Raw genomic sequence first — 26,041 nt, forward strand, 5'->3', positions numbered from 1 at the left:
AAAACCCGTTCTGATGCAATAAAAACTCGAAATATTTATTCACAACTCAACAATCAGTTCAATGTCAACATTTAATTAAATTCCCAGATAATAATATTGAATGAAATTCATACAACTTTGCTTTTCCAGCATTTCATGGAATTCTTTTATTAACTTTCTGAAATAGCATATCGATAGAAGATTAGATTGCTCAATTATTGTCTTGAAAGACGAAAAAAAAAGTCACTTAGCTAAAATATAATCTGTGAAAGACACCCTTGAAATATATTTCTTTCGGACTAATGATGTGGCACTTATCTGCAGGCAAAGAAACGAAACAAAATCATACAGAGAGAAGATTGGATCATCGAGTATATTGAGAAATTCCATCATAATTCAAGTTCGTAATTTTCTGTTTCCCTTTCTTTGTTATTTTAAATATAGAAAAAGAATTCTCTCTCCATTATGACCATACATGTATGTATCCCAGCGTAAAGAAGGGAGTGTACATCATTTACAGTTTGCTGGAGCAGCAGCAGCTTACTTGGTACTTGATAAGAAATTTCAGTGATTATCATTTTTTTTTGTCTTTTTTATTTTTTTAGCAAATGAGTAATAAATAAATAAATAAATAAATAAGTAAACGACTAAACAATAGCGTTGACATCAAAGGTGGTGTAGATTTTATTTCTCCTTGTGGAATGATAGAGGAAGATGGCTGCACAGCTAGAGTGTGAAGCTAAGGCTGAAGTGAAAATCAATATCGACATTAGTAGAGGGGGAAACTTCCCTTTGAATACTGTCAAAGCATACCTGTTAGATGCAGTCAATTTTATCCGAGACTTGAAAGCAAAATGCCTTAGTTCTAAAAAAAACAAAAAAGCTATGCAAAGTTCCTTAGTACCTAAATATCGACTAGGAATATAATTAACTATTAATTTATATGCTTGAATGCGTATGTTTATATATGACATATATATATACATATTATATGCATATATGTGGTGCTGCGATATTGATAACATAATATAGATTCTTCTTGGGAAAATTACAACATGTCAGTAAAGGTGAGTAGGAATTCACACATTAGGGAAAAAAAAACTCAGTCGTAAACGGTGTTAAATAAAAAGCTATTGTAAATATAGTCTCTACTATCTTTGAACGATTTTAGACTAGGAATGCGGTATTTTTTATTTCTCTCTCTTTCTCTCTCTCATTTTTATTGACACCCGCTCATCGATAGTTTCATACTAACAGTTTATTTGCCAACAAATTTGTAACGATCTTCATAGTGATATAACATTACGAACAACAGTAGTATAACACGTTTGGTTTTCCAATAAAAGAGAAATAAACCTTTCCTCTGCTGTTTACACGTACTTTGAATTACACATTGATCAATGAATGTGTAACGCCAAGTGTATTATTAAAGTGGTACATTACATATTGTTGGAATCTTGATGAAGAGTAATTGACGTGCAATTTGTTAAGCAAAAAAAATAAATTATAACTATTGGCACAAGTCTGCCAGTAAGATCTGTTGTTTTATAATGAAATTTTTTACCTTTGCTAAATTCCTGAGAGTATAAATATTGTAATACATCAATAGAAAAATGATAATAGTGGCAATTATACGAACAACATTATTCCGTAGATGAATGTACGGTAATTACCACATATGTGTTAAATTGGTAAACGGTTTTGGAATAGAGAAAAGCATTTTTCGAACCAACCTATTATTTCGGTTCTATGAATTTATGCAATACAGACACAGAACACGGCGTGTTATTTGGTCTCAGAGACTGAAAGTGCCACAAGAGTTAAGTGCTTGCATCCTGTTACCAGATACAAACTAGACCTATTGTTTTCTCCACGTGTAGTCAGTCAGCTAGTTAGTTGGTACAATTCAAAGTCCTGGTATTCAAATGAAGCAGTGTTAAAGAGAAATCAAATCCTTTTGGCATACTTAGATAGTATAATCACGGGTCAGAATTTCCACAGGCTGGTCAACGTCAAAACTGGCTATTTTTAACTACGTATAAAAATAGAATCTACAATTTCAACTTCTAAAGGCGAGCAGCATCATACAGTTTTCAGTTGAACAGTTAGAGAAATTAAAAAAAAAACCTATACGTCAATTGTTATACACATCTGTACAGACAATAGTTTTGTATGGAATTTCTTACGAGTTTCTTTTTATACGCGATATCATTTCTGACGCATGAATAATAAATTTAATTGATTGTTAGAGTTTTGTAATCTACGATAGAAATAGATTTAAAGATCGTTGAATTCGGTATAAATTTTGACAAAAAGTGAGTAAATCAAAAAGTTTTAAATATTATTTAAGAGTACTTTTCTCATTTGTCTAAAAGAACCAGAATTCCAACATATTTCATGCATTGCAGCTTATTCTGTTTTTTGCGATCTTATTATTATTAGGAACATCTGATAGTGATGTTTATTATTCTGTTGGCCATTAATTTTACCCATGACTTGTTTAGATGACCTTACCCCACTGTGTACATCACAGTAGCCTTCCCTATATTTTTCTTATCTTTCTCTGCTCAGTTATCAGATCCAGGAAAGAACTGGGCATATAATCGTGTTCATAATTTTACCGGCCTATGATTTTATAGATATATACATACATACATACATGCATATATTATATATATATAGGTATAACATATTTCCTGGATTAATCGGTGTGCACGTCTCTGATTTCACGGATGTCTTGGAGTAAATACTGTATCTCCGATCAATCGCAAGTTACCCACACATATCTGCAGATTATCGTTACATACATATGAGTTTTACAACCAACACTTGAGATGTGACTGACTCGCTCAGAAAGAACAGAGCACAGCACTCAGTGTGCATTCAGCATTTGAACTGGAATGATAAAGTGTGTTACTTTTACAGCCATTAAAGATTGGCTTTGTTTACAGTAAAAAGTGGTAGATAAAAAGATAAATAAGTAAATAAATTACAGGGTCTACTGAAATTATCCATAATTAAGAACTGGTGAACACATGTTAGAGTGGATATTTGATATTAAATCCCTATTCGATTGCCCAAAGGGACATACAATGCGGGGCACTTATATTGTTTACGTGTTATTCATTCTGGTTTCTTTCAATTTCATCAATAAATAGATGGCATTGAATTTGAATGAAATTATTTACCGAGTTTTATATTATTGAGTCAGTATAAGAAGTATAAATTAAGACTATTGTTCAATGTTTTATCAAAGATCTAAACAGTAGATTACTACCATTTTGAGTAAAATATAAAAACTGTTCATGAGTACATACACAATACATGGGTATTTATTGCGGAATATCATTTCTTAACACTTCACTGTATCACCAATCGTTTGTTTTTTAGATGACTAGATATAAGCAAGCTGAATTTGAAGATGAAGACAGCAGTAGTATTGGCTCCGTCGCTCTCAACAGCGAAGGTATCAGTACGTCGGCTACCCACATAAGATATCACACAGTAAGTTGCAAAGAAAAGAACTAATTAAACATCTCGAGAAAATGATTAAGATCCTACGTTGATCAAATTTTTCACCTCTACTACAAACTTGTAGTTAATCGAATAATGAAACTGTACCACTGTTACACACAGTCAGGTGTTATACAGGGCACTACGCTATGGAGGGCTCGAAGCACGATGGAGAAATGTCTTGTTATTACGTGTGTGGCTTTGTTGTTCACGGTAATAGTAATGTCGATTGTGATAAGCAGTAAAAGTGGCTGGGATAATGCCCAGATTTTAAACGTCACATCGCACGGCGACAGTAAGTAATTTTGAATCCTATGGAAAAATAATACTAATAAAAGAATTAAGCCGATGCTATACTAACATTGTAATACTTTACAGACGGTTCGCATTGCCTGACCGAGCACTGCGTAGTCGTGGCTTCGTCAATAATAAACAGTATGGACAAGGCAGTGAATCCGTGCGATGATTTTTACGAATACGCGTGCGGAGGCTGGATAAAACAGAATCCAATTCCAAACGGCAAGGGTACATGGGGTACGTTTGACAAATTAGAACAGAAGAATCAGCTGGTGGTAAAAAATGTTCTAGGTAAGTGAACCACATGGGTAAAAATTTGTCTACTCATATGTCGTTGAAAGTATTGTTTTCTTATTTTTCTACATCGAGCAGAAAAACCGTTGTCGGCAATCAAGTCCAAGGCTGAGATAAAGGCTAAGCTATACTACATGTCTTGCATGGACGCTAACGAGACCATCGAAGCCTTGGGCGCCAAGCCCATGCTCACTTTGCTCGAAGCTATCGGCGGGTGGAACATATCTGGAAAGTTTAACGTATCTACTTGGTCGCTCCAAAACCGTATGCACATACTTCAGAACAAGTATAACATGGGCGGATTATTTTCGTGGTCGGTAAACGAGGATGACAAAAACAGTAGTAGACACATAATACAGGTGAGGCATAATTTTGAAAATCAATGACTATGAGTGCTTGTAATTGTAAAGTCTGAACGTTTTTCTTCATCGTTTGTCCCCAGATCGATCAGGGAGGACTGACTCTACCAACGACGGACAATTACCTGAACAAAACAGAGAATGCCAAGGTGCTGGCTGAGTATTTGGAGTACATGACCAAGGTGATGATTCTTTTAATTGTCCTAGAAATGAAGCGATCAATTCTTTTAGAGAAAACAGACTTTCAACTTGTTCTCATTTTTTTTTTTTTTTTCAAGATCGGAATGTTGCTTGGCGGAGAAGAAAATTCGACGCGGAAACAGATGCAGGATATAATTGATTTCGAAACAAAATTGGCAGAGATCACAATACCTCAAGCAGAGAGACGAGACGAAGAAAAGTTGTATAATTTAATGCCGTTGAGTGAATTGCAACATCAGGCTCCATTTGTAAGTGGCGAATCCTTAATAAGAAATATTTGAGAAATCGCATAACTCAGGCAAGTATAGAAATAATATCGATATGCTTTCGATAGGATCGACTTTTGTTAGTAGGCTAATAGCCACATAATATTATTACAAATCTCGATATCTCCAGTATCGTGTTCCAGAGATTAAATCTCGCTTTACTCTTCACGTTTCAGATGCAGTGGGTTGAGTATTTCAACTACGCCATGCGACTAGTCAGCAAGAAGCTGAACAACAAAGTAATGATAGTAAATTTTGCCCCGGAGTATTTTACCAATTTGACCAAGATCATCGAAGAGTACAACAAGAGTGAGGAGGGAAAAGTGTGAGTACACTCAAGACATGAATTTTCTATCAAACGACTAGAGAATTGGAAGGTTGTGTCTTTGTACCTTTATGCAGATGAAAAAGAAAATTAATACTTGAATCTTCCTATAGCATATTGAATAATTACTTGATTTGGCAAACTGTGCGATCATTAACGGCGTACTTGTCAAAGCCATTCCGAGATGCTTATAAGGGATTGAAAAAGGCCTTGATTGGATCTGAAGGAGGAGATGAACCATGGCGCTATTGTGTGAGCGACACTAATAATGTAATGGGTTTTGCCATTGGAGCAATGTTCGTTCGCGAGGTATTTCACGGACAGAGTAAGCTTAGAGTAAGTAGCCTCAACAAATGAAGATGTTCTGCGTTTGTGCGAAGGATTTTGAAAATAATGAATTTTTTTATCACAGGCTGAGGGAATGATAGATGAGATTCGTCGCGCTTTTACGGAGAATCTGAAAAACCACGAGTGGATGGACGCGGAGACTAGAAAATCTGCAGAAGAAAAAGCAAACGCAATTACAGACATGATCGGATTTCCCGACTTCATTTTGAACCCCAATGAATTGGACGATCGCTACAAAGACTTGTCAATAAAAGTCAACGAGTACTTTACAAACAATATCAGGGTTAATCAGTACAACTTGAAGAGGAATTTGGAGAAACTGGATCAACCTGTGAACAAGACCAGCTGGATTATGACGCCGCCAACCGTCAATGCCTACTACACCCCAACTAAAAATCAAATCGTATTTCCGGCTGGGATTCTGCAGAGTCCTTTTTACGATATTAAAAATCCGAAAAGCCTAAACTTTGGGGGAATCGGTGTTGTCATGGGACATGAACTTACGCACGCTTTTGACGATCAAGGTAAGAAACTTCTGAGAAGATTTTATAGCGAATTGTCCGGATAATCGCGTCACGTGAAAAATCGAGAAACTAAGATAAACAATAATTCTGTATCATTTGTTAGGTAGAGAATATGACTTGCATGGCAACCTTCACAAATGGTGGAACAATGCGACTATCGATAGATTCAAAACCAGAACAGAATGCCTTGTCGACCAGTACAATAAATTCGAAATAAAAGGAAGACATATTGACGGAAGACAAACACTTGGTAATTTCATGTAAAAATTATATCTCTTCTGTCGAGTCATTCGGCAGTGAAATTCTTCCCAGATTCTAAAGCTCTGATCTCTGTTCAGGCGAAAATATAGCGGATAATGGAGGACTGACTGCAGCGTACCACGCTTATCTAAAAACCCCAAAAGACTACAAGGATCACCTGCATTTACCAGGCCTTAATCTGACTCATCGGCAACTATTTTTTGTCAGCTTTGCTCAGGTTTGTGTGAACAGTTTGAATATTTCCGTGAAATAACTTAAGAATCAACCATACTAGTCATAGTAATTAAAAAGTATTTATAAAAAATTTCACAAAAACATCACTCCTTACGTAAAAATGTTTGGCGGAATATAATATCCAGCAATGTTAGGTTTGAATTATCATATAATACTCGAAAATGCCCGCCAGAATGATGCGAGTATGGTTGACTCTCAAAAATACTAATATTTTTCAAATACATGAAATTATGTTACCGTGCCTTCTAGTCTTTGCTTCCCGCTAATCCTGAACTACTCTCGCAGGTTTGGTGTTCGGCAGTAACATCTGAGGCTGTAGGTCTGCAGATAGAGAAGGACTCACACTGTACATCGAAGTACAGAGTCGTCGGGCCTTTGTCAAACTCGCCAGAGTTTGCGACAGAGTTCAATTGTCCTAAAGGTTCAAAAATGAATCCCATTGATAAATGCGAGATATGGTAAAGAGAAGAAAATTGGACATAAAATACTGCAGTCAAGTTAGTCTATCGCATGTAACAAAGTCACAGGTTTGTTACAAAGAGTTGACCGATTGTTTCCTAATCCTATTCGTACGGAAGCTACTCGAGAGTTTTCGATATGGGAAAGAGAAAAAACCGGAACAATAAACACAGGTAACATTGCGATTGTTATATGAATTGCTTATTCCAATGGTCCATTAACAGCATAACTTCTTTAAATCATCTTATACGCTGACAATGAGTTATAAATTCAGCTAATTTGTCCATGTGCCGTTGCTAGTTTGAATCATTTCAAATATCAGGGAAGCAGGGGACATACATTTTATGTATTTACAATGTCCATGCTAACTAAGCAGCCTATATGTGTTTTAATGTTTCGTTACTTTTAACTATAAACAAAACAACTAATCGTTCATTTTTTATTGTTATCCGTTAAATTCAAGTAACTGACGATTGTATGTTGACCTAAAAGTAAAACGGAAAAGTGAGAAGAGATAACCAAAGCGCTTTTTGTTCAAATATTTGATCAAATTTAGGAATAATTATACCTCCATACTAGATAATATTTAATTTAATATAAGAGAAGGACAAAATGAGTCGGGAGTCAAAACGAAAAAAAAACAAACATCTTTTAATAGTTGTTAGCAAGTATGCTTTAATTTTCAGCTTTAGCAGGCATGCTAGAGCTGCAGAAATATATGTATGTACATTACATGAGTAGATAGCCATGATTTTTGTAAAATTGAAGGAAAAAAAAAAGAAAACCAAAATCGAATCAAACATACCAAAGGAAAATGAGAAGTTTTTGTTTATTTTCTTTTTTGTCGTTTTAATGGTACTAGATTGTTATTAAGTGACGTCCATATCTATAATATATTATTCGGTGATGCTAATAAAGAATGAATATATGATTGAAAATAAAAAAATAAAATTGAACACATTTTTATTTCAATTTTTCGCTTTTTTGTATGATAAGTAAATCAGACAGGTTCAAAAGTTATAAACATACTTTGAACACACGAGTATAAGAATCCGTGAAAAGTCTTGAGAAATTATTTGGAGGACAAGTCTTTTACCCATAATTCATATTTCGAGATAAGACATGCCGAAACGAATGATGATATGAAATGGTCGCAAGATATTTTTCCTTCTTCACTAGTTCATTCGGGAATTTTATTCTTGAGATAAAGACGTTGTGCTATACGATATAGTTCTGAAAAAACTAGAATTCAAATTATTATCATGCACGAAAATTTGTAAAGTTACAAATATAATCAAACTCAAATATTGCATAACTTGTGGCATGACATTGAAAGGAACTCTTCTATCTTTACTTAATTCGAGACTTTTAAATCTAGTACAAGGTCAAGGCGTAATGAAGACCAGACATTTTTAAAATTCTGTATTATATGTTTTACTTTATCATTTGAGGAGAATTAATACTTTTGTATAGTGTTAGCTGAGATTGTATAACTAATCTGAACAGTCGCGAAGGGGAAAAAAAGAAAACGAAAGAAATGTTGAGTTTACGAGCTTTATCCGCGAGCAGATATACATACCTAAATATACACATATAAAATATGGTGAAGGTAATGTGTCTTGAATAAACTAGCAAACATTGTATCTAATATCCATGAATATCGGAAAAATTCAATATCTGCAAATCAGGTGGAATAAAAATTCCACTTATAACTGTTTACACACGGACGCGTGCGCCTGCTAGTTACATGTCTCAAGATAAAAACATATCGCTGAAATTTGATTTAAAAGAAAACTTGGTTAACCGAACGCAAATTCCACATTTATGTATTCTCGGCAGCTAACTCCAACTAAACAATTTGTATTAACCCTGTGCAAACTTTACATTAGGCATTCGTTGTTTACTTAATGCTTAATATGCGATTATTGTTTAGTTTGTGACGATTAGTATAGTTGAACATGTATTTCGACCCAAATATTTATGCCTTTGTTACATACACCATATGCACATCGCTGTTATACGGAAATATCATAAGTATTGACGTAAAACATAGGTTCGGAAAATAATTATCAATTTTGACAGCAAACATCGCTTTGAAATGGTATATCGAACAAAAGACCAAACCAAGTGCAGTAAAAAAAAAAAAAAAACCCAATATGTATGGTTTCAAATTCTGATACAATTTATACATCATTATTATTATTGTATGTACTTATTGTATTTTAAATTGCAAGAAAAAAAATATATATTTACTTACGTTTAATGCAATCATAATTGAAGGGACACAGAAGGATAATCAAAAGAAACTTTTGACGTAATGTATAATCACACCGCACTCATGCCTGCATTTGCATAGCAGTGGCGTGACATGAGAGAAAATAGTCTACCGGCAGATAATTAATATTTAGTGTCCGACCGTATATTGGATATTTGGTTATAGTAATCAGACTCAAATAATAAACTTAAGAATCGGTTTTATCCTCTCTGCAACCTCAAATTCATTTTGTGTAAATCTATAAAATTGATTGTGAAGTTTTGAAGTGGTGCTAGTCGATTTAACATGACGATTCAAGATGGGAAAAATAATAGTGCGAAACAAATTATTAAACACATACGTTCATACATGTATAAATAATTACCCATATTATTTACATTAAAAAAAAATTGCTTCTGTTACTCCATCCAATGCATAGACTTAATTCAATGCTTCTGCGGCGATCTTAAACAATAACGCAAACAATTTCCCAACCTGCCAACATGTGTCAACTTTTCGCGCCATTTGATAATTGAAACCACGGATTGAAACATACGTCCTTGATTATATGCTCTAAGATTGAAACCATGGGATGGTGGACATCGTGGTCAACGGAGTATGGAACGAAGCTGTGCTTAGAGCATGTCTATATGCTTCAAGTCCACAGTGACGCAATATGTATGTTACATTTCGGAATACGCTCCATAGCAAAGTGTCGGATTTCGGCACGCGTGACTTTCTACACATCTTTTGGTTCTATGCATGGAGCGTATAGAAAGGCTCAATTTTTATCATATTTTTATGCTTGGTAGGAGACATATCTAAAGGCCGGTTCAGAATATCCGTACTAAGTTCACATTAAACTTAGTATCAATCTTATGTATTCCCTAATTGCATTCAGAGTTTGACCAATTTTGAACGCGCCGTCCATTGGACATCCATTAGAGGGTGCCCTTCTATAAGCTTCATAGTTCTATGCACGATGTCTGTTCCGATTTTAGGTTATGTTAGATCAGGTTAGAGTTACTGGGATTATTCAACGGTGTATTCGCTATTCTATCCATCCCGGTCCAATGATTAATTTTGCACGATCGTTGATCACGAGGCAGCTTATAATTTCGTCAAAATGTAGTAAAAGGCATGCTGGACACAGTAAATGGTCGAATATAAAACACGATAAAGCTATTATCGATGCAAAACGTGCTTTAAACTTCCACAAGTTACGTCGACTGATGTTCGTAGCGATAGCAGGTAACAAATAGCAATTATCGACTTATTTACAACTATAATTCAGAAAGATCATTGTTCATGTTCTGTCTGTCCTAAAAATTATACGAAATCAACAATGATTCACAATTGTTTCAATTTTACAGAAGCTAACAATAATGCTGATCCATCCACAAACTCTAGACTAGCACAAATTATAGAAACAGCTAAAAAAGCTGCAATGCCTGCAGCGACCATAAACAACGTGCTAAAGACAGCTACCGCAGCTAAAACATTAACAACGCATGGACGGGTCGATCTCCGGGGCCCATCAGGCGCTGTAATTCTGGTTGAATACGCATGCGACAATGCTATACAATTTAAAATGAGCATAAATACATTGCTAAGGAAATTTGGGTAACGTCACAGCATCTAATTGTACTTGAATTTGGAATTAATCTCAAGATTTGAAAAAACTGAATATGAAGTTGACCTTCAAGAATCAACGGATGTTCTATTTGTAACATAGTTGGTCAACAACCGATCCAGGTGTCGCGCATTTATTTGATTACAAGGGAGTAATAACAACCGAAATTCAAGGGGATCTGGGATTGGCGACAGATCACGCAATTCAGGTAGATGCCGAGGATGTACAAGAGGTCGAGCACAATGATATTAAGGAATACAAGGTGAGTGATTGATCGAAAAAAGTGAGTAAAGTAAAGTGGCGAGGCTTGAATGATGTTCTATTCAGAATTTGTATCCTTCAGTTTTACTGTGAACCCAACGTATTGTTCAACGTGAAACAACGACTGTTGGATATGAATTACAAAGTGAAATCTGCAGAGGCGCTATATATTCCACGAACACTAGTCAACTTGAGCGACAGTGAATTATCAATAGCCATTGGACTATGCGAAAAACTCGAGGCTAATGAAGACGTTGTTAGATTACACGATAACATAGCATAGTAAATTGTTACTTGTTATTTTAGAACTGTATCTTGTACTATACATTAGTTTCCTTGTTGCGATTTTCACACTTGTATACTTATTCTCGTATGTAATTTCAATCACCTATGAGGAGTTTAATTCATTTCTATCGATGAATCCATACTTTACTATATTTTAATTTTTGATAAATTTGTTTTTAGATTTATCAATTATTATAAACAAACTTGTGCCAGCGAAATATGTACAGATTTAAATTGACTGTGAAAATAGCAATCATGAATAGTTTAAAATTCAAAAAACTATGATGTAAATATTGGTAATAATAAATTAATCCCCCCCCCCCCTTCCTCTGAACTCTCAATAATTCACGTTATTAAATTAATTAACATTTTTCTTGTACACATCGCTTTATATCCTCAAAATCAGTGCCATAACCTGGCATTTCATTGATATTCGACCCTGAGAATAACAAAGTGGGTGCTTTGGCAAAGAGTGATTTGAATATTTTTCTTGACTTACTACCTTTCTTGTCCCACAAAGCCGGTGGTGTTGATTTAACAGAAAGGTCTCTATTCTGCACAAAGTTTTCTGCATCCTCTGTAGCACTTGGCTTCTCCACTTTACACCTCTTCGGAGATTTGGCAAAGTTTCCACCGTCAACACTTTTTCTTTTCGCGGGACCACTGTTGTTGGTAATATCGGCTTGATCGTTTCCATTGAGCGTCACAACCGTGCCGTTTTGTTCCTCTTCGGCATTTAGTTTTACCTTCTTTTTATTCTTTCTTTTTACATTGGTAATGTCGATTGTTTCTATCTGAATATCAGAGTTTTCTTGTTCTCCATTGGCGCTTTCAATATCTTCACTCTTCTCCTTTTTATGCCTCCTTTTCTTCTTCCTCCTTGACATTTCTGTGTGAATTGTAATCTCCACTTCCTCTTGTTTCCCCTTCTGTTTCTTTTTATCGGACTTAGTTGTATCCAGAGACTCTTCTGGAACAACGACTTCCTGATGAGTGTCGATTGTCTTGTTTTCAGCATATTTTTTTCGCTTATCCTTCTTTTTTATTTCTCCAGTGTCCTCGCTTAGTTCAGAGTTGGCCTCAACATTAGAATTCTTTTTCGACTTCTTGCTTTTCCTGAGAATACCTTCATCAAGCAAGACAGCTTCACCTATTTCAGATTCACCTAGTTGACTACCACCTTCATCGGCAGCTTCTTCAATTGTTTCTAAATTCGATGCCCTGCGATTTTTTTTCCGTTTCGACTTTTTGGTTTTCCTTTCGTTCATTTCATTGTCGTTCACTTCCTCGCTGAACACTTCAACGTCCAAAGCTTCGTTTATGAAACCTGCAAACTCGTTACTGGAAACAGATTCATTCGCCACAGAAGATTGCTTTAACTTCTTTTTCAGCTTACTGTTGTCAACTTCAAATTTGTCCAATTTTCCTTTGCCCTTTCGTTTCTTTTTACAGACATCTGTACTGTACTCAACTTTTTCGTTAAAAGTTACACGCTTCTTTCTGCTATTTTCGTCGGACAGATCAAGCGCATCATTATCTAGTCCAAGTTCGACGCGTGAGATCTCAAATTCTGCCCCGTTACTCTTATTAGATGTAAGATCGGTCAGATCTAATGCAGGGTTCACAAAACCTTCATTAGAGCAGTCAACTGGGCTCTTTTCAACTTTACTTTTGCTTTTCTGCAGGTCCAAGCATGGATTATCATAAGCAAAATCTACTTTCTTCTTTTTTGAGTCGTTCGTTGACTCGGAATAGCCCAAATCCAGCCCCTCGTTGGTGAATGCAAGTGCAGAAACAGCAGTATCACAGTTTTCTTTAGTAGAACTGTATCCAAACCCCAATTTGGCTTCACATTCATCACTTTCAGAATCATTTCTGTTGTCACGACTGCTTGAATTTTTTCCCTTCATAAAACTAGGCAACTTATTTTTAAAATACTCGTCTATGTTGCCACCTTTTATAGTCAGAACACCACCCCTGTTATCTTTGGCTCCTGCGACCTCTTCTGTCACTTCTTCCACTTTCTCAGGTTTCGAGATCTCCGTTGTATCTTTGAGATCCTTTTTACCAAATATATTAGCCAGATCCTTAGAACTGTACTTCTTGACGTCTTTACCACGGGTGAACTTGTGGTAGCTGAAAATAGGAAATAATTTAAACCCAATGCAAAAACCTCGTGGTTTTTTTGTAAAATAAATGTAAGAGCGACTAAATAATAAACTCTTACTGCACACGAGCTTTGCTTTGCTTGGATTTCAATTCCAAAGACTCGACGCCTTCTGTATTTATTTCGGTACTAATTGAATTCTGCTCCTGCAGTTGGGATAGGAAATTATTGAAGTCTGCTTGATGCTGGGTCCACTGATCTCCTGAGTCTTTGAAGCCGATACCTTGATTCAAAGCAAGTTACAGTCAATCGCTCACGCTGGTCAAATGGAAGGTGTTCTCACTTACGTAAAATTAAGTCACAGACTCACCTGACTGATCGTTCTTGTAACTGATTTTAACGTGCTCCGTCATTCCCTGCTCGTTAGCTCCTAGTCCTTTGCCACTTGACCAACCCATTTTCTCTAACATTTTTTGCCCAAATTTGGTTGAGTCTGGTTTTGCGTTGATATATAGAATGGAAAGAAAGGAAATGGATTAACAGACTTGGAAAGCAGAACCAAATTGGCTTTCATTTTGTGAGGTGTAACATTTTTGAAGAAAATTGTATGTATTCGCACAAACAAAGCAAAAGAATATCGGTGATACGTGAAATGAAAATGAATCCAACAACCTGTAGCTGTGTTAGTTCAGTTAGGCTCGTTTTGGAGAATTACGTTGATCACAAGCACTAAGATTCAAATGCCCAGAAGAATTTATAGGATTCAATAGTAAAACGCCGTGAGAAAGGTTTTCGTTTCATGCGAGTGTGCAAAAGATGGTTTATGATTACCGTCGCTCCATTGTTTGCCTCGTGGATTCAATGTCCATTTCTGTTTACGACGTGGTTCTGCTAGCATTGCCATTTTTTATCGTTCAATTGAACAGACGAGTCGATCAAATTTCACTTCTGCGGATTCAAATTCACATTAAAATTCAGAAGCGAGTAACGTTTTATTTGCGAAATACAGGGAGCCGAACCAAGTCGATTCGCGCCATAAGCCATTCCATCCCATGAGATACATTTGAGGTTATGTTCTGTAGTGGCATGCGACCATGAACCAGTAGGAAATGGTAGAGAAGAGGCATCACCAGTGGACAACTGCGATAAAATTTGTCCACAGTTTGAGGTAACGTAAGAAGAATTGTCTGAATGGGATTTGAGCGCCTCTTATGGAAAAGTGATATTTTCGCTTTAAAATCTAAAAAAAGAAGAGCGGCGATCGTAACCTATAAACCTTTTTGCTATAGCATACTTCGTAAATTCGTAAAATGCGCATTAGAAGTGGAAATCGAGCAATCGTTTTTTCAAACCCGAAGAAAAGGTGGCAAACAGCGAATCGTAAGATCATAGGTGGAAGAACTCGCTATACGAGTTTACACCGCAAGGGGCGCTTAATCCACGACAAGTTCTCTTACGTCCTCAAGGTCCTCAAAAACTGGACCAACTTTTTGACCGAGCGATGTTTGAGATTTCAGTGCTTGTTTCCTTCCTCCTACTTCCCTCTTACTTCATGGTTGCGACCATCGCGTCGCCATTTCGAAGCGGGAAATCGAAATCCGTTAAAAGGTTTAAAAGACGATAATTCTCGTTTGAGCTAGCTGAGAAGGTAGAATATTATTCAATTCATGTGTCTAACTGGTGTTTATTAATAATAATATTGTTGAAACTACAGTCAGAACTTATTACATGATAGTTTCTTTTAAATCGAAGTTTTACATAGAAGTCAGAAGTAAAGAATAGCTTTTTCGATTTGGAACGAGAGGTGTTCACTTTTGATAAATATTATTATTTATAATAGTCTCGTGTGTCCTGAATCGATTGCCCTGAATAACTAAAGCTTTTTCATTTTAATTTTTATACACACTACGTGTGTGTTTGTGTGTGTGTGTGTTGTACATATTATGCATAACTTCTTTGTATTTATATACGCACGATAAAGAGATACAATTTTCATGCTATATATACACGTCTATCGTTAAGGTTCTTTTATTCCTATTCAATTATAGAGCTTTCAGATTAACATTTTTCTTCTTACTGATATTTAGTGCAATGTATCCGTAAAACGACACACTTGATGCATAGTCTCACGCGTGCATATGTATACATATAAACATATACCTATATGTATATATACCTGCATATGCATTGTATAGTATAATTGTGACATAATAATTTGCTATCTAATTCGATTAAGTAATTATATATTTATTATTTATATCGTTATACGAAAAACAGTATGATTCCTCTTTTTTCTTAGATGCTGATAGAAATTTTAGAAAGTTATATTTACCTATATTTACACCTATGAATGTGGCTTGAAATTTTTTTTCAACTTAATAAAGGAAGGAGATTTTTTTCTCTTCTCAACGCACCATTGTAACAATTTTCATTCATTTTTGGAATGATTTTTCCCACTTTTTAAGATTTCACATTTATCTGCAAAATCATACTTGTTTTTCTGTATTATAGTAATATATCCATTGCATTGTATAACATGGTTTCTCAGACTAAGCTATATTCATATTCATTCTTTTTTTCCTTTCTGAATATACTATTCTACGAAGATTTAAAATTATTTACAGATTGTTACTTGCAGTATTGTTTTTTGAATACATATTTTTTTTCTTGTATTCCTTCATATTAGAAATAGGTATATGTATACATATTCTTTGTCACAAGTATCGCAATATTGCAGGTTCGTTTATTTTGCCATCTTTAAGATCTATGTTGTAATACGTAACGACGTGTTATTTGCAATTGCGTGTTTCGATTTTTTTTTTTCACATTCCAATTTCTCTTAAAATTTTTATTTCTGACCCTGTAGAATAACGATTAAAACGCTAGTGACTTTTTTTGCTCCAATTATAATTTCATATATTTCTCCACTATTTGAATTCTCTTTTCAGTTTTTATTTAATCGATACTATTTTATTATTTTTTTATTTTTTTTTTTTCCCAATTTTCTGTACTATTCTATTCTTCGATTATTATTACTTTTTTTCTTTTTCCTTTTTAAATCCTGTATTCTTCTTCATCATCGCTTTGTTTTCACTTATTACGAAATAATAAAAAAATGTCTCAGTTCTCTTGTTTCTTTAATGCTCTAAAAATTTGTACTCAAAATTGTTCTTTTTTTGTGTACCTGTCGTTTCATATGGTCATCGCATAACAATGATAATAATAATAATAATACCAATAACTTCATCGACATCACTTTGTGAATTATAAAAATAGAAATGTATTTTAATTTTTTACATATTCCTTTTTTTTCTTTTTTTTTTTAAATTTTTTCAATTTTCACTTTTTTTATTTCGCCTGCGCCCAAACTTAAGAAATTAACAGAAGCTTCCTTTGTGGCATATATTGAATTTTGCTTCCACATCGTGATTAGCATATTTTATTGAAGACATAAATATTAATGTACGAATGAATTTATGCGTTTATAGCATAATATCGACTATCAATCAGAGCGCTTATCATACAAAAAGGAAAACAGTAAAAATATAAGAAGTATTCAAAGACAACGTCTTATGATAATAATTCCATTAAATGACAGTTATTAATAACAAAGCTTTAAAATTTTTTCATATTACAAAATATTCAATAAATTTTCCAAGTTTTCACATATAGCGATATACACTTGATAATTTTGTCAATAAAACGTGAGCCCAGTACTACGCATATCGAACGATGAAGATTGCGAGAATTATACACGATTCTTAACTCTTATTTTTTTTTTTCTTTTTCCTTTTTCATAGAAAAACCTACAACTTATGATTTGCTTATACAATACAGAATCTCTATGTATCTAATGAACGTTATAGTACGTGTAAAAAACAATGCTGTTGCATAGTATATGATACGAATAAACGTCGGAAATTTGCCTTTGTGAATAATTTGATTTGAAATAGAAGCGGTGACAAAAAAATTTTCACACCCTAATAAGGTTGTAACGAAATTTTTAACGATAAAGAAATATATGCAGTGGTTGAAACAAGTCAGGTGTCGATTAGTTATCACTACTTTTCGACTGGATAGACAATAACAAGACTGGCTATCCCATGAATCGAGAAGGATAAATGTATTGAAATTTTTTTTCATTCTGCTTTTGCCTATTACCGACGACGCGCGCCTGGGTTTGAACAGATAAGTTGCTCTGTCAAATTACGATAATGTAGAGACGAAAATAGAAGCGCTGCGGGCAGGCAGTTCAAAGTATTATGCAGAAATATTCTAATAAGATAGGACAGGTAAAAACAAAATAAGAATTCATAGCTATCAGGAAAAGGTGTTGAAAAGAAAACTGATTTACAATTTCGAAATAAAAGAATAGCAACAAGAATTTATGTTTAAACTAAATGCAATGTATTTTCTATCGATAAACATTTTAATGTTTGTTTTCTTGTCTCAAGGAATAAAAAAACAATTTGTATAATCTTGCTTCTACGAGATCACAAAATTCACGACTCATGTATTTATATCCAGACATACAGATGTGTATAAAGATTTGACAGGATGTCTAGCGGTTTAGCGATACAATGTTCCCTGAGAATTCCAAGCTTTAGCCGTTTCTACTCAACGAGTTTAAGTGAATTGTAGAACGTTGACGATTAAACATATAAAAACTGGCTACTGTATTCTACATCGCGATCGTTTTATACGAACGTGAATAATTCCATAAAGTGGAAAAGAAAGTTTGTAAATTCTAAAAATCGCACAACAATTCTCTGAAATTTCCAGAAAATATCTCTGAACGCTAGACTCCCTGATATAAATTTATCAATAATTCTTACCTGACTAAAGAGTAATAAAACAGACAAAAAAACGTCAAAGGTTTAGCAATCCTTATACTTGTACGTGCTGTTGACGTTTCATGCAATGATTGTAGCTGAATGCATGCGTTGTGTGTATGCATACGAAAATGCCTGGGCATTTTATAATACTTAGCCCATAGCACATATACGTGTGGTTTGTGTGATTTTAATATTACAGTATACACTAGTATATCAACAGTAGCTATAAATTTTCAGGTAATCGGCGAATGTTACTGGATATTGCGGTTTACTTTCACGATTTTATCATCAATTGAATTAGAACATTGTAGAAAAATTTTCACAAGAATTTTATGGAAAAGACGCTTTCGTACGGTCCCTGCACAGCAGAGAGCTTATTTATTCATTTATATATGTTTCCTCAAAATAAACACAACCGTTTCGTAATAGAGATCTTTCTTTATCCTTCTAATCCGTGAAAAAAAAAAAATAACATAAAAATAGTAACGGAACTATCCTATATTATCAGCATTCTATGTAAATATATATTCCACAAATATCTCTGTTGCGTTTTAAATTCAATTAGGTGTTTATTGCACACAATAAGCAATTTTTATGGACATAAAATTGCCTCTGACGATATAGAATTAGTACATTCTTTTAAATTTTCTATCCGCAAATAAAAAAAATCAGTATCTTAATATGTATGAAAGATAATAATCTATTGATGATATTACATCAATGTATGAGATATGCATTCTATGTATAAATTTTATACATAAAAAAAATCTGTATATTGTTAATGAAAATATAAGTGTTTAGATCCATTGTGGTGAAGACTTACAGGCTCTTTTGGAGCCTAAAAAAAAACATCAAATCGACTCAACTTAAGTGTACAGAGTATGTTTGTCGTTTTAGACTATATTCACAGTGTGAGAATTCCTTAAACAGATCAACAATCGTAATTGTTTTGTAGACGATAGACGATAAAAGCACCTGTGAATACGGCCAACGAAACTCTCTAAAAAAATAGTATATAGGTTACATAACCTGAGGATAATAAAAATGTATTTTCTTACTTTTCTTAACAACCGAAACCCTCATCGTCACATGAGTCGAGTTAATCGGGTGGCAAGAAACTGAAAAGTCTGAACTGCTCCCTGATATGCGGCCTAACGTCATCTCCCTGCAATTGACAAAGTAAAAATTGTTTTAAACAAACAAAAACATCGATTATGTATGAATCTATGCCATAAAAAAAAAGCCAAATTGTGATAAATAAATATAACGACTTACCAAATTCACTAAATTTTCTAAAAATGGTAACAACTTCATCAACTCGCTGTCAGAACGATCAGCAAACCAGCTTTCTATTGGAATACCATTCTCTAGCTGTAAATAATCGGGCCAAAGTTATTACGAATTTGTTACAATCTTATTGCTCGGAAGCTCTGTAATAGGCGGGATAAATGTTTGACTAACCTGATAGCCGAAGGCCTGCGGACTGTTGTCGATAATAACTGTTTTTGAGAGATCTCTGCCCAGAATGGAGAGATCCTTGATGTAGTTCCCGTTGACACAGACGCAATGTTCTCTGAAGAGACGATATTTAATTAATCTTCTCGTCGGGTCTAAAAGATTCATCAATTTATTCGCGTAGACCCGTTTGCTCGCGGTGAAAAGTATCACTTCGTATAGCGAAGACACGTGCTCGAGGAATTCCCTGAAAAACGGTCTTGTTCTGACGAAAACCGTGTAAGTTATTTCTTGAAATACAACTGGAAAACGGAAAGCCGCGTCGGTCAGTTCCTGAAGACTGCAGTGAACGAGTGTCTCATCCTGCGAGATGGAAAGGCGTTTGTTAGATAAGCAACAGGATTGAAATAAGCAGCGCGAAAACTTTCTTCGCAACGAAACTCACCAGATCGAGAACTAGACTGAACTCTGGGCTGCTTCTGGTCTTCAACGGCAGTGCTGGACATCTGGCCCTCATCGCTGGCGTCAGAGGTGGCAAATGTTTGATGAACAAGTACGGATCGAAGGGTTCCCAGTCCTCTTGTGCCTGGGCGACCATATTTTCGACCCCGCAGCTTTCAACGATTTCTTCATTTCCGACTTCCATGTATTTCACATCTTGATAATCCCTGTCAACGTCCTCAGAATCGTACTTGGTGTTCAGTTGGTCGTTGGCGTCTGACGAACGGTTCGAATTCCGCGAATACACATCAGCCAAACTTCCATACTTAGATGTGGGGAAATCTTGGGCGCTCTCGTACTTCGAGGAGTCGCTGCCAGTGTTTGAAAACTGGTATTTACACTCCTCGCTGCTGTTCTCGTTGCCGTCGATGTAGGTGTACTTCGTCGTCGGAAAGTATCTCTCCGTCTGATAAGAAATTCTGTTGCTGTATATCGGCGTCGAATGAATTATATTGTTGTAGTAATCGACGGACGACTCACTGCTCGGGCATATCTCCGGGTATCCGCAGTGCAACGTTAATATGTCTGGAATAAAAGATGATAACAGATGACGGGACAAGTTTGAGATGTAAATTTGTCAATTATCAGAAAGAGTTTTCAGCGACCGAACAGTTATCGAATGTAAACACTAACCATGAGCTCTATTGCTCTCCTCGCTCAATAAGCAGGACAAATCAGGATGCGGAGCCTCAGTCGGCGGTGGCATGAGCTCGGCAAGAGCAACTACACTTGGTGTGGAAGGTTTGTCATCCTGAGGCGGTGTTGGCGGACAAATTGGAATTTCTCCATTAAAAGTTGGTGTTGAATAGACCGTGGACGATATGAGATTCCAGTTTTCTTTCGATTCTTCGGATACTTTGGACACTTTTGCGCTCTTCGGTGGCTGTAGGATAAATTTTCATTCACAGAATAAAAGATCAACTCAAGTATGACGTAGAGTTAAATAACAGAATCATTTGAGGGGGTGGTGAACTTCGGGAATTCGACTCGACGATCGATTACTCAATCGATTGGGGTTTGTTGTAATTAAAAGTATGCAAATGGAGTTTTGTTGACATATTTTTAATACTGAAATCAATCAATGAGAAGCATTGGTATTGACAATAACGTTAAGCAATTAGCTGAATGATATGTTTTATGATTTCCATAATATCTCGAAAAGAGCTGAAACGATTTACTTCAAATTAGGTGCGAGTATTCTCGGATCATTTATCTTCTTTGCGACGATTTCACTACTTTTTCATATATCATATTTATTTGTCAATGAAAAAAACGATTCGATTAAATTGTCGATATACAATTGAATTTCATCTTCAAATGTTTACCATTTTGTGGGAAGAGAAAAAAAAATAAAACTATAACTTTGAATTGTGACAAAGAGGATAAACTATCCAAGAAAACAATTTTTAAATTTGAAGTAAATCAGCTGCACCGTTTTCAAGATCTTCGTAGATACTGGAAAAGATGTACACAGCGAATAATTGATTGTCAAAATGAAGATACAAAAAATTTACCAATTTTGTCAATCCTCTCAAAAGATACTCACAATTATCGAATCCTTTGGCGGGACGCGATGTAAAGGCGTTGAAGTGACCATTGTACGCTTTATACACTTCCGCCTTCGAGGTCCTCTCTCTCGCCTGATCGGAGGTGATTTAGCAAAGTGTAAAACGTTCTCTCTGCATGCCTGGACAAATTAGAAGGAGAGTAAATTAAAAGTTGAAAAAAGTTTGTTAATTGGTACAATACGCCATGGAGAATAATGTAATTTCCCACCTCCTTTAAAAGATTTGGCGATCTTCGTCTCCATCTGGTCAATCTACCGCATCTGCTCGACGTGTGTACTCGCTGATTACTGTTTGTTATCGCTGGAATCTTTCTCACCGCTCCCGACTGAACTCTGCTGCCAGTTACTTTTGAACTTGTAGCTCCAGCCGCCCCCAACCTACCTCGAAGTCTTCGACCAACGTGTTCGCTTCGGAGCCACATCCTCGCCGAATCTTCAAACTTTCTAAAAGTAAAAGTGTTCCCAGATATAGCTTCCAAACTTGTTGGTGATCAAGAAATGACGAAAATTATTGCATAAGTAAAGGGACTCACATTGTTGAAAATATTTTTTCAATAAATTCTCCAATTCTACCAAAGAAATCCATCAAGAAATAGATTTAGTTTCTTTTATAAAGTCTATCAATGATTGAATTTTACAGTGAAATTCATTTTTTTTTTTCACACACAGATACAAATCGATATGAATACACTTTTTGAATTATTATCATACACATATTTTAATTTACGTTAAAAAATTTTTCTCATAAATATGAATTATGGCCAAATTTGAGCATCTGTCAATTGAAAATTTGTTTACAGAAACGAATTGACAGCGGAACACTGTCATCTGTTCGCATGATATCCAAACCGGGGAATTATCGATAGCAATAGAATGGCAAGAGTGCCGTCTCGACTGACATAAATTAAAACCGAAGAAAATCAGGATAATAATCAACAAATTGGGAATAAATAAAACATTGAAAATTCATGAACATTAGATTGTATATTGTGTCGGAAATATAGGGTACAAGGTTGTTTGCAATGGAAACAACCTTGAATAAAGTTGGCAATGTTAAAGTTAAAATCTCGTAACATTGAATCAAAAAATCATCGTATGGCAATTTTAGAACGACTCTTAAGATGCCGAGTTTCCAAAATATGCATGTATTTTGATCCATCACGGTTTACTAAATTTTAGGATTATCCTAGAGTTGGGATGTATTAATTTTTCCTGAAAATGGTGCATCGTTATATCGACGTTGCAATCTTCGACCTAGTTTTAATGTCGGATGATGAAAGATGGGAAGCAGGAAATTAGGAAACAGCAATGGAGGGAGGGCAGGCCGCTCATTACTGACACTATTTCCCCTTAGCAACAGCCACCCTCAGACCCTAAAAGCCGGCACCTCCTACCCCCACCACTCGCCCACGCTCTCGAGATATTGATTGCTCTCAACACTGTTGGTGGCCCCTGCTGTTCCCCCATCCAACTCTGTGCCGTTCTTTACTTGATAGACAGAAGAGATGAATGGATAGAATCCACATGGATTATGAGATTGGAGTTAGCGACGTTAGGGTAAAACAGCATAGTTTCTTATTTTAAAATACCCCTAAAAGAGTTGAATTCCCATGCTTTATTATGGTTTAAGGTAATTTCATCAACTCTAAAGTTATATCATCGTTAAAAACTTGGACTATTCAACATGGTATTTGAGTATGCTTCAAATCAAGGAAATATTTTGCTAATTCAAGACGGTCTCTGTTGAAAGGATTAATTGAATTGTTCAAAAAGATGGCATGTAAATAGGAACGGTTTGTCGATTTAAGATTAGGATTATTTGTTGGAAATTTAGAACCGCATTTATTAGAAATTTTGCCAGTTGTTGGAGGATTAAAAGATGGCAGTTTGAGAAAGGATCTGGCCTCGTAATCACTGGCTACTTTACTGAGCGAGAACGGAAATGACAAGGCTTAATAAACGTGCTTGGTTCGACATAATAGCATCATGTGACAAGCGTCGTTAATACAAAAATTACACACGAATTACATTTGAATTACTCTCAGAGCTAGAACGATCTTCTGCAATGTTATATTGGACTAAAATTCTATTGTTTGAATGACAATGAATTTTGTAATTACGTGTTGAGTCATTATCCGCTATATGAATAATCAGTTTATGACACATTAAGGTAGAAGTAAAACTGTAAATAGTTTATAAAATGCTGGAAAATGTTATACTTTAAATCCAAAGGATGAGAATAACTTTTGTTTATAAAATACGTAAAATGTTTATAACATCAAACAGATTGTTTTGTAAACGTTTGTGAACTCTTTTCAACAGCGTATATATAAAAATTTTAAGCTTTGTCGAAATAAAATTGGTTTTTATTATTTTTTTATTTTTCAAAATACGTATTCAGCGAATAAATTGAAGCTTGAAAGACACGACGGATCGCCGTTTGGAAGGCTCCAGGTTTTAGCGCCAAATTAATTGACGTTTTCAGAGTACGAAGATCTATTTATAGACACCTGCGCTTCTGGCATGTGTGTATCTAGAAGTGTAGAAGAGTCAGGAAAAAGCGTCGAGGCTGTTGGTGTTCAGCGCGGTTTGCTCGCTGGGTATACGGTATAAAATAATTGCGTGTAAAAATAACGCGCGTTGGATCACCTAAAGCATGAAGAACTTCGAGAACCTTAACCGGTTCAAACCGAGGGGACAATTAACGTTTACGATAACGAACAAAAAGAGCGGCAAGGCAAGTTGCGTAGGGAAAGTTCGTTGTGTCATGAATGAAGTTTTCAGATATTTATCCTATTTCTCGAACGTGCATTGAACGTATAAACTATCGCATATAATACGATGCTGAAATATCGATTGAACCCCGTTTGCAATGCGGAAAATTTTAGAATTGGGGAATTGGGCAAAAGTCGACACTGCCGCTGCAGTTGCTTGATGATTTTTATGGGGAATAATATTGGCGGCGAATCGAATGTTCCGATAATTCGATTACAACGGCGTGCGGCTGCCTCCGCAGAGCTTGGGATCAACCGACGGATATTTTCGGCAATGATATTCGCCGAATAACGAATCCGGCGTAAGCAAACCTCATTTCCGATCGAAGATTTGAATGTCGCGTTCCACAAATTGTTTTTATCTGTGTGGAAGGGAGTTTGGAACGTATGTAAGAGGCGCGTTGTGTCTAGCAGTTACTATGCGTCCCCAATAGCCGCGAGAGAATCAAATTGTTGTATGGAAAAAAAAACAACATAAAAACGTTGATAAATAAACAATAACAGCGGGACGCTGAGCGCTTACCATATTCCGGAAATCATCGACACTACTGTCACTCCTGATAAACTCGTTGTTTCACCAAATATCGAGGGTATTTATTCAAACCGTTTCTAGCGTTCACGTTTCATTCCTCAAATACTAAAAACAAACATGGCGACGGCGTCACTCGAAAATACTACGAGGTAGCGGCGTGATGTTTTCAAGAAATATATTCACCCAGACTTCGATTTACTCGATGAAAATTTATCTTTTATTTTATTTGTCGTAAATTCACTTCTATGCTTTGTGCGCAAAACCTCCTTGTATTTATTGCCCTATTTATAAGCAGGCCTAGCCGACTTCAGTCACACTTCCGTTTACAATAGCGCCATCTTGTCTCACGGTATTGAGACTCTGATTTCGTCATCCATGAATTGCCTACCCCTTCTTCGACCCAAATGAATTGCCTTACGTTATGTAACACAAAACATTTATATACGCCAAAGTTCGGTGAAATAATTTATCATAATAATTGTAGCGGCACAGTTATTGAGTAATTTCTATTTTACGGTACGCAGACTATTTTCTTTTTCTTCATTTCGTTGATCTTGCATCTTTATATAAAATTCCTACTCAATGTGGAAACAGACACTCGTTGAATCCTTAATTAACTCAATGCGAAATTAAATATGAGATTTTCATCGATCGTTCTCCTTAATTTATTATCATTGTAGATTATGTAATGCTACTTATTCGCAACTTCCCACTGATAATGCGTATGATGAATCGAATTTCACAAGTATATGCCTGGACGTTTAGTCTCCGCTGATT

General features: G+C 35.4%; 4 protein-coding genes across 12 annotated transcripts; 2 read left to right on the forward strand and 2 right to left on the reverse strand.

The window, feature by feature from the left end:
• The first annotated feature begins 507 nt into the window (after positions 1-507).
• On the forward strand, positions 508-7,828 carry LOC124409655 (endothelin-converting enzyme homolog). 8 transcript variants are annotated; one of them, XM_046887416.1, is made up of 13 exons: positions 508-526; positions 3,370-3,483; positions 3,616-3,787; positions 3,871-4,080; positions 4,162-4,442; positions 4,526-4,624; positions 4,721-4,891; positions 5,086-5,234; positions 5,348-5,570; positions 5,647-6,106; positions 6,210-6,356; positions 6,445-6,584; positions 6,887-7,828. In XM_046887416.1, the coding sequence occupies exons 2-13, from the start codon at positions 3,370-3,372 to the stop codon at positions 7,061-7,063; spliced, it is 2,343 nt and encodes a 780-aa protein (XP_046743372.1). In that variant the 5' UTR covers positions 508-526; the 3' UTR covers positions 7,064-7,828. The 8 variants fall into 8 exon arrangements, with proteins under 8 accessions (XP_046743372.1, XP_046743374.1, XP_046743369.1 ...); XM_046887418.1 differs by lacking the exon at positions 508-526 and adding an exon at positions 669-1,046 and having other exon boundaries at positions 3,631-3,787; XM_046887413.1 differs by lacking the exon at positions 508-526 and adding an exon at positions 670-1,046.
• Positions 7,829-10,288: 2,460 nt separating this feature from the next.
• On the forward strand, positions 10,289-11,491 carry LOC124409667 (probable transcriptional regulatory protein PERMA_0079). Its single transcript, XM_046887438.1, has 4 exons — positions 10,289-10,565; positions 10,688-10,937; positions 11,050-11,209; positions 11,291-11,491. Exons 1-4 carry the CDS (start codon positions 10,319-10,321, stop codon positions 11,489-11,491), a joined length of 858 nt encoding a protein of 285 aa, XP_046743394.1. The 5' UTR covers positions 10,289-10,318.
• LOC124409657 (G patch domain-containing protein 4) lies at positions 11,296-14,645 on the reverse strand. Its single transcript, XM_046887420.1, has 4 exons — positions 14,432-14,645; positions 13,971-14,093; positions 13,721-13,883; positions 11,296-13,629 (listed from the first exon to the last, which is right to left on the reverse strand). Exons 1-4 carry the CDS (start codon positions 14,502-14,504, stop codon positions 11,856-11,858), a joined length of 2,133 nt encoding a protein of 710 aa, XP_046743376.1. The 5' UTR covers positions 14,505-14,645; the 3' UTR covers positions 11,296-11,855.
• Positions 14,646-18,376: 3,731 nt separating this feature from the next.
• On the reverse strand, positions 18,377-25,801 carry LOC124408939 (mitochondrial import inner membrane translocase subunit TIM50-like). Of its 2 annotated transcripts, XM_046886272.1 has the most exons (9): positions 25,256-25,801; positions 22,168-22,402; positions 21,938-22,078; positions 21,025-21,274; positions 20,336-20,916; positions 19,897-20,253; positions 19,711-19,806; positions 19,494-19,600; positions 18,377-19,435 (listed from the first exon to the last, which is right to left on the reverse strand). In XM_046886272.1, the coding sequence occupies exons 2-8, from the start codon at positions 22,378-22,380 to the stop codon at positions 19,535-19,537; spliced, it is 1,704 nt and encodes a 567-aa protein (XP_046742228.1). In that variant the 5' UTR covers positions 22,381-22,402; positions 25,256-25,801; the 3' UTR covers positions 18,377-19,435; positions 19,494-19,534. The 2 variants fall into 2 exon arrangements, with proteins under 2 accessions (XP_046742228.1, XP_046742227.1); XM_046886271.1 differs by having other exon boundaries at positions 18,377-19,600.
• Positions 25,802-26,041: the final 240 nt, after the last annotated feature.

The sequence above is a fragment of the Diprion similis genome, chromosome 8, assembly GCF_021155765.1.
Source record: "Diprion similis isolate iyDipSimi1 chromosome 8, iyDipSimi1.1, whole genome shotgun sequence".
Taxonomy (NCBI): domain Eukaryota; kingdom Metazoa; phylum Arthropoda; class Insecta; order Hymenoptera; family Diprionidae; genus Diprion; species Diprion similis.